The sequence below is a fragment of the Embiotoca jacksoni genome, unplaced genomic scaffold, assembly GCF_022577435.1.
Source record: "Embiotoca jacksoni isolate LCO1_2020_lvr unplaced genomic scaffold, fEmbJac1.0.p SCAF_13, whole genome shotgun sequence".
NCBI classification, from domain to species: Eukaryota; Metazoa; Chordata; class Actinopteri; family Embiotocidae; genus Embiotoca; species Embiotoca jacksoni.
In genome coordinates, this window is record NW_027185263.1 from 3,548,074 (window position 1) to 3,557,198 (window position 9,125).

Here is a 9,125-nt window from a genome sequence, read left to right on the forward strand (position 1 = left end):
CAACAGGCCTGTTAATCAAACAGACACGCCCCCAAAAACACAGCTTTTTGAAGCTTATTTTCTAATCACTGACGGATTATTTTTAGATGGACCTCCAGAAAACTAAAAAGAAGGAATGACTTTAGCTAACAACACCAAAATAAGCTGAATGGGAGTCTAAGGAGCCGGAGGCTTTTTGAAGCCAACCTCCAGTGGCACTCGGGGGTTTTGCAGCTTAAGGCACTTCCTCACCGGCCCCGTTTTTTCCGACGCTATGTCTACTTTTATATAAAGTCAATGCTTACAAATCTCAGTTCTTCATCAATCAAAGCCTTGTCGCTAAAAGTATCACTGAGATTGTTTTTCTGGTTTCCCAGTTTCTTTTACAAGCTGGTGGTGGCTGACAGCGGCGTAGCGTGAACCTCGTGAATGTTTATCGGCTGCAGCAGTGAAGGGTTGAGAGTTTCTCCTCCTGAAACGCAGGCCTGACTCTGCGCAGGTGGCTGCAGGTCACATCTCTCCGTGACACCCGGTGGTCCGGCAGCCAACAACCTGCCTGTAATGCAGGAAAACATGGCTGCCAGCTGCAGCCGCACCTCTTTCTGCCAGAAGGCGTAAACCAGAGGGTTGATCAGGGAGTTGGAGAGCCCCAGCAGCCACAGATAATTCTCTAGCACGCCTTTTAGTCCGCAATTTTCACACACAATGTGCACTATGCATACCACAAAGAACGGGCACCAGAGGAGCAAGAAGCAGCCCACGAGCAATGCCACCGTCCGCAGGGCCTTGACGTGACTCCAGTAGCAGTTCCTCAGCTGCTGATGCTGGTAGTGTTGGTGGTCGTGGCGGTCCCTGGTCCTGGAGCTCGCTTGGCTGACTCGGAAGATCTGTTTCTGGTGGCTGCAGGCGATCTTCAGGATGTCCAGGTACATGTAGATGAACAGAGAGAGCACGGGGAAGAAGACCACGCTGAATAAAACAATCATGCCCACGTCGTGAATGACGGAGAAGAAGGCGCAGAAGCCGTCGTAGACTTCCTCCACCTGCAGCTGCTGCACCATGACTGAAAAACACAGGACATGGGATACATGACAAGGCGGCATTCACTCAAATACACTGTACTTGATATCACTGATGGGAAAACACCTTTTCATTATAAACACACAAACTCTGATATATTATTCTGTAATAAGTTCATTCTAAACCTTTTTTCTGTTTACCATAGTCTCCTCCATGCTGCCTTTAATGGCACATTTATGCATGTCTTGGTGCATTACCTCCACCTGTAGGTCAGTTAGATAGACAACAGACCATCAATTATTCGAATCAAACCAATTGGCATTGGCCACCGTATAACGTATGCTGTGTACCGTAACTCTAACACCACCATTGTTGTAAGTACTTCAACTGCATTGCAGTTAGCCATCTGCCGACTGGTCACTGATTGGTCCACCGTTTAGAGTGGCTGAACAAACCTTAATGCAAACAGGGTTTCCAGACTGTGATCACAGCGATGACTGAAACTGTGACCAATAGTTGCCAATGTCAGGATTTACACTGCAGTTGCCAATCAAAGTTGTAGCTCATGAGTGCAAATTCTTGGTAGATTACTCTGTGAAATGAGGCATAGTTTTAATACTTGAGATGCAGTTTAAACTAACTGGCACCAGTAAAATCCTGGATTTGACTTCTACCTTTTCTGATGGGTGCCTTTCGTGACGCTAATTTCCGAAAACAGCACAGCCCCATCCATTCTCTAAACACACCATGAATCATTTCATCAATTTGAAGTCTCACCTGGCAGAAATCCCAAAGTTAAGGAGCTGATCCACAGAGCCAACAAGAACCCAACTGCTGTGCCCTTCCCAGACAGTAGCGAGTAACGCAAGGGCATCTTGATGGCTGCGTAGCGGTCCAGCGAGATCAGGAACATGGACAGGATGGATGCTGTGCAGGGGGACATCACAAAGGCCATTCGCATGAGGCACCGGGTCCTGCCCTGAGCGGAAGGACGGGTGGCGTTTGTGAGAAGTTCGCCGGCGACGAGGCCGCGCTGGTTCTCGGTCACGTGGCTATTGAAGTCCTCCGTGGCCAGGCCGGTGATGGCCACGCCCACCAGAGTGTCAGCCAGCGCCAGGTTGAGGACAAAGCACCAGCTCTGGCTGCTCTTCTTGAGGAGCAGCTTCAGTAAAGCGACCGCCACCAGCAGGTTGGTGGAGATGATGAGGCAGGAAGCGATGCTGAGGACCACGCCCATCACCCGGGGCCTCACGTCGCCCTGGGTCATTGGTTGGTTGGAGTCCATGCTGTCAGAGGTCATGCTGACAGACAGCTCAGGGCTCGTTTGTCCCGCCAAATATGACATGTTGATGAAGAAATTCACAAAGCCAGTGAGCAGTTGAGATGGGCCGACATGGTTGTGATCTGTGTTTTATCTGTCACAGACACTGTTCAAAGTGTGTCACTTGAAACATCAAATAATTTTTTAAAAGAATTTTCTCCAGTAGCAAAAATATGTGACTCAAGCATCAAAGGTTCAAAGTGTTTGATTATTGCAAAATTAAGAATCTTATTAACCAACGTCCTGTTACGTTAATCCAGTGTTGCAGTACCGTTTCCATGCTGATTGGTTCTGAAGTTTTAGAAAGTTGACTTGTTCCTAAAACATCCATTCGATCTCAGCGGTCTCATCTGTGTCCTTAAAATCCCTTCAACAAATGCCAGAAGGACGGAAACCCTCACAGCATTATCAGCAGGTCTCTCTTATCCCCTCCCCTCATGTTCTCTCTCTCTTTCTCTTCCTCTCTCTCACTCTCTCTCTCTCTCACACACAAACACACACACACACACACACACACACACACACACACACACACACACACACACACACACTACCTTTCTGCTGCTCCTCCGTTGCTGATGTTGCCTCTGTGCGATTGACCCTTGTCCCAGCCGTTTGCCTGCTGGCTCTCTCCCAGAAAGGAAGAGCTCTATTTTTATCATAAATTTTCTGTAGTTATAATTTTTAATCTAGACGTTGTTTTTTTTACTTTCCACGGTCAGGGTTAATGCACAATGGAGTACTAAATCTTGCAACATTAAGGAATTAACAAATGAATGTAAACTGAAGAAGTCAGAGCAGAAAGCTAAGCGGGCCTAAATTAGGAAAAGTGGACAGGTGGAAATATCCAATTGATGAATTGATTGAATTCCATTAAGCTGCTTCAGTTTTTAGGTGGTAAATTGCATGCTGGCTCACTGTCACACTTTCATGGCTTGGGAGCAACCTCATTCTATCCCATTTTCATAAATACGTTATCTGAGGGTTGTCTCAAGGGAATTTTTTGTATATTCGGCACAAACTTTCACTTGGAATGAACGATGAATTGATTAGATTTGGTGGTCAAAGGTCACTGTGAACTCCCATCCCTCCCATCCATCCATCCCGTTCTCATGAACATGATGTTTCAGGAACTATTGATGGAGCTGTTGATCATGAGCAGTGAGAGTATTACAGATTAAGGCTTAACCCTCGTGTTGTCCTTGGGTCAAAATGACCCGCAGCTGTGTTCAACCAAGTTCTATTTTATTTTCATATTTTTTGGGATCATTGGTGACAAGGAGGCTGTGAGGGTTTCTTTAAAGAATGATGACCAATGATCCCAAAAAAATATAAAAATATAGAAATAAAATATAACTTGGTTGAACACAGCTGCGGGTCATTTTGACCCGAGGACAACACGAGGGTTAATAAAATTCATTCAGTATTATATAACACAAGCAGCTAAAGTGCTCCGTACAGAGCTGAATGGGCTGAGTTAAACTCTAACTCTGCTGGCCGCCGTCCGAGTCCCCAGGAGAGACATCTGGCACGATGGAAACCATTTTCCACCAGGATTCACACACAAATAGATCTGGTTAATGACGCTTTCCCTCTGCACTCACGCTGAACATTATCTGGCGTCACACCAGCTTTTCAAACTCCAGCAGCAGCTCCAGTCTGTGAAAAAGATGCTTTACAAGAAACGTTGAAAATGCTGAAATCACAGAAACTCTTGTCAAAAATTAAGTAGCTTAATGATTAGCTGAACAGTTTGTTTGCCAGTCACACTTCTGGTCTCGTGTGTAATGCAGCGTTCTTTATGAAGCAGTCTCAAGAAAACAGCACTTCATTGGACGTTGAGGTACAGTTTAAGAAAGTTGAGTTTTAACATTAAAATGAACTGTCATCCAATGATGTCTCTTTTAAAACAGATGTTGTATAGTAGGTAAGTAAACTGTTCAATTCTGCGACACGTTGATTGGAGTTTTTGTTTCACCTACTAGTAAACCAATAAAGGAGCTAAAGTGTTCATCTCCAAGTGGTAAAAGTTAAGGAATTTTTCAATTTTTATATCTAAATGTGTACATGAAGTGTTTTGTTTTTTTAATTATTTATCTAAAACATAAGAGGATTTATTCTGCCCCTTTTATATAACATGTTTATTATATTGTCTGACAACAACCAGAAGGTAAATACTGGTCGAGGTATGGCTCACGTACTGCGCCTGCTATATGCATTCAGCAACAAAACAATAAAACAAAAGAGAAAAATGTGTCGCTGTGCTGTTTTGAAACTATCTGAACAAGGAGAGTGAGGGAATGTAGGTCAGTCGGTTGGTCCAGACTGAAGTATCTTAACAGCTGGTGGATCGATTGCTATGAATATTCTGGTACCGACATCAGTAGTCCCCACGGAGTGAATCCGAATGATCTTGATTGACGATTGACTTTTCTTTCAACTTCAACTTCAACTTTAATGTCAATCCACCACATGACATACAGACATACAGATAGATCGAAAAATTGTTTCTCACAGTCCCACGGTGCACAAAACAAAAAGAAAAGTACAAACATGCAACAAAAAAACCGACAACAACCACAGTGACGCTTAACTGCACTATAAATAAGGTCAAGGTAGTGCAAATAAGGGTCTATAGTGCAAAGGTTTATGGGGCGAGGTGGAGAGAGGGGAGAGAGTTCAGCATCCTGACAGCCATGTGGGCGAAGATGTTCCTCAGTCTGGAGGAGCGTGCAGGGAGGCTGATTTGGCACAAAAATGTGACTTTGCAGCACCACCATCAGGTCAAAATCTGGGCTGAGACCGAACACCGCTGATATTTCTGTTAACCTCACCTGTAGCTTCTTTGAGGGTAACGCTAATATACAAAATAAATGCAGTGAATGTTTTTTTTTCCCTAGAAATGTGCAGGGCATTGTGACCATGTCAGCTCTCTGATATGAGTATTTCGCACCAATATGAAAAACGAACAGTGGACTCTTTTTTTTTTTTTTTTTTTTTTTTTCCCCCTGAAAACTCTCAATATGTGCAAAAAGAAATTGTCACTGAATCTGTAACTGATTCTACGAGACACTGTGTGAAAAATAACAGAATCATTAACATAACTGGACTTGTTATGTGTAATAAATGTTTATGTGTTCGCTCAACCCGACCAGTCAGTGCCATCACACTTCCACACACACGAGCTCAAACCTCAACAGCTCAGAGCAGCAAAGCAGATGTAAACCGGTTCAAAGTCGAGGCAAAGAGCAACCTGAGAAGAAAGATCCTCTTTTTATCACCTGTCACAACCCTCCCACCCCACCCCCCTCGGCCCCCACTCCCATCCCCATCCCTATCCCCACCCCGACAAACCAAAATAGCTCCAGCAGACACACAATGTAGGAATGTTATTCACCCCTGCTAGACTTTTCAGGACCTTTCAAAAAGCAAAGTGAGGGTCAGCAGTAATTGTGCCCAGTGCCCAACAGCACGCCCGGTGCCCGGACTCTGTTTACACCTCTGCCAACGTCGTCCTCCAACCGCTCTAAGGGATTCTTGTAACTCCACCTGGACCTGGGATCTGATCTGAAGGAGGGTTTTTTTTCTAACCAAAGCAAGGAGGTTTCCAGTTTTTTGGAAGATCAGTTTGTCAGGAAAGAGTTCTTCTGAACAGAATTGTGAAGGTGATGATGATGTTACGTGAGTGATGCTGTCAGAGTGAGATGGATGCTGCTTCCTATTGTTATCGTACATCAATGTGGTCTGGGTGCTATTTCTGTTTGATGAGAAGAACTGAAAAAAAAGACAAAAACAATACCAGATTTGTTCACTTTTACCTCATGATGAAGCATATCTCCTATCGTGATTTGGGTAATGACAATGTTTATTTTGAGTAGATCACACCTGAAAAGAAAAGTTCAAAAGTGACTAACTGCATTTATGTTTCTATCAGACTGAAGATGTCTTTAAAGAGGCGGCTGCTTTCCATGTTGTTGTGCTGTGTTTACTGCGTGGCCTCGCTCTTCTGCCTCAATCCGAACCGCAACAACTGCTTCTCTCTCGGAGCTCGGTGAGTCTGCGTTTGTCTTCACGCATGAACGGCAACAGCAAGTTAGTACGATGTTAATCTAAATTCAACAGTTCTCGCCTTCTTGTGATCCCTCATATTTATATCATAGTTAACTCAACATTTGTTTAGAAGTTTTGGATATTTATTATATTTCTGGTGGAAAATGTTTTTAAAATTTTACTCTGGCCTGGCAATGAAATTATTATGTTTCAAAATTCTCCAAAGTGTATCATTTATATTTGGAAGATGTTTTTTTTCAGGTGGAAATTTAAACAAATAGCCCAGGGCTTGAAGGTTTAATGAAAAAAAAAAAAAAAACAGCTTAATGTGAACTGGAGACTTAATAGAAGACATTAAGACCTATAAGACCTAGTTGTAGGCAATGTTTTTTTTACACAGGATCAGTTATGCAGGACGTCTGTATTGTGATTATTAACTCACTCCCGTGGTTTACCGAGACAGCTTCTGTTTTGGCCTTCTTCAGTATTCTTCCTCTGTGCAGCTTAACACCCCAAATTCAATAAAAACATGAAAAATGTTACACACACCATCATTTTCTCTATCAAAAATGAAAATAACTTGTGTTTCAATGAACACCAAAGAATGGGACCCGAATTGATAGGTAGTGTAAGAAAGTGACGCGGCAGAACGTCAAAAAAGTGGATTTAGATTGAAGCCACTCTTCAACTTCAATAAAGTGAGATGGAAGTGTATAAAACTATTTAGGTTTGCAATAGAGAAAGAGTAGACTCTATCAATCGGAAGCATCGTCATATTGGCCCAAAATAAAGATGAGATACAGGATCCATCAAAGTCTATAGAAACTGGTAGTGGTCGAGTAAAGTCAGCCTGTGGTTCTGCACTTTAATCTCCTTGAAGACAGAACGATGAAATGTCATCGGTGTAGGAAAAAGGCGTCCGAGCACTGTTTCTCTCTCCATCCCATTTTCCTTCCATCTGTCACTCTCCATTGTTCTCCCTCCTCCCTCAGAAATCTGATGTCAGTCGTCCAACAGCTTTACCAGCGCGTCATCCGGCTGCTTCGCACCACACTGTGATTCCACACCGCTTCCCGTGTCAGAGGTAATAACCCTGAAACTCTCCTGCCGCTGCGGCTGTCATCAAGCATGACCCCCAGTGGTGCAACACCAAATGAAACTAAGAGGAAACCCGGGAAGAGGAATAGTGTCACTCCACTCTCGGACAGTGGAGTTTACATCCGCTCAGTTTTCTCTGAATTGGGCTCCAGCTGGCCATTATTGTTCACTGCTGCAATTCTCTGACTCGAGTTTTAGATTTAGAGGAGAAAAGCATCTAAAAAAAAAAAATGTATATTTTTCTACTGATGAAGATTAACATTATAGATATTTACTGCGCGAGATGTGGGTGAGGTGGAAAGAACATCAACTGTTATCTTTTAAATGCATTTTTAGGGGGTTCACTGTGAGTTTGGCTACTCTGAATAAGCGCTGTGTAAGCGGGAGGTAGCCGACGGAAATTCCTAGACGCTCTGTGAGTATTGTTGTAATGTGTGAAGATGCAAGGGCAAACTCTCTTCCCTCCATTAATAACCACCGGATAGTCGTTTTTTTTTAAGCTAAAGAATATAATGTTAGAGGTCTTAGCTGGATCAAAAAATTGGGAATACCTACGCAAACACAAGTTGCAAAAATGAATGTGTATAAATGGGCCGAAAAAGAATTAAAGAATCCAGTCAAGGAGCAGTGAAATTGAGTGAACTAGGAGCATCCTTGTTTGTGTGCCTATGTGGGGTGTATTTTGCGAATGTGTAGCAGCCTGATGAGCAGCTGATCTGGGGTCTCACTGGGCATGGATAAAGACCCCATCCACAGCACTTTGGTCAAATTTGCACAACTGAAACTACAAATTCAAAAACATATTTTCTACTTACTGTGATAAAAAAAAAAAGCAGATACTGTTGTTGTGGGTTTATTCAAGCAGACTTTGTATTGTCTCTGAGATTTGAATCTCTATTTAAAACAAAGGAAGTGACTTTAGTTTTTGTGGTGCTCACAGCAACGACAAAATTAAGTTGAAAGAATCCAGAACCGAATGCAGATCCCTGTTTCTCTGGTTATACTGTGACACATCAGTTTTCATAGGGAGTATTTCTTTGGTAGAGAGCAGTATCATTGATAACTGTGTCAAAAAAAAGAGAATCATTGGTTGTTTTAAAATGTATGAACAGAAATACTTATGTTTTGTTCCCATGAAGACAGTCGCTAATCCTTAGCGAAGATGTTTTAAAAAGATGGATGGTGCAATAACGATGTTTGGTCGTATCAGGTTGTTTAAAAAAAAAAAGGCTGCCAATCTGAAGTGAATAAGTAAAGGCTTAAAGCATTATAGCAACCAATCAAAATAAAAGAGTTGATCACAGAAAACATCTCAGTTGTGTAAATGAATGGGCACTAATTTTCTGTGCTGCTCGAAAAGACGTTGTACTTGTTGTGGTGGACAACTTTGCTTTTTTTGCATTTTTGTATGACTGGTTAACTACTCCACAATAAAACAGCAATAAAACAAAAATCAGTTTTCTTACAAAGTGTATGCGTAATTTTTACAACCTGTCTATCACTAATGCATAATGCATAGAAAACGAACATTTTAGAATCACTGCAGTTAAGCTTTTATTTTGAAACCCACTGTGTTTCTCTGAGTCCCCTCCCCACTCATCTGTCGTTTCCAAAAGCCGGCTGCACTCAGAGAGCGTGGGAGTGTGATTTCTTTGTT

At 42.6% G+C, this 9,125-nt stretch overlaps 1 protein-coding gene across 1 annotated transcript; it reads right to left on the reverse strand.

Moving 5' to 3' along the window:
- Window positions 1–362: 362 nt before the first annotated feature.
- On the reverse strand, window positions 363–2,344 carry LOC138195898 (glucose-dependent insulinotropic receptor). The gene is made up of 2 exons (XM_069145541.1): window positions 1,777–2,344; window positions 363–1,042 (listed from the first exon to the last, which is right to left on the reverse strand). The coding sequence occupies exons 1-2, from the start codon at window positions 2,342–2,344 to the stop codon at window positions 363–365; spliced, it is 1,248 nt and encodes a 415-aa protein (XP_069001642.1).
- Between the last annotated feature and the right edge of the window lie 6,781 nt (window positions 2,345–9,125).

What these genes read in the sequence shown, in the direction of transcription:
- LOC138195898 (XM_069145541.1), bottom strand. Translation starts at nt 2,344, where the DNA reads ATGTCATATTTGGCGGGACAAACGAGCCCTGAGCTGTCTGTCAGCATG. An exon ending in AACTTTGGGATTTCTGCCAG is followed by an intron (nt 1,043 to 1,776) that starts GTGAGACTTCAA and finishes TGTGTTTTTCAG; the next exon opens with TCATGGTGCAGCAGCTGCAG.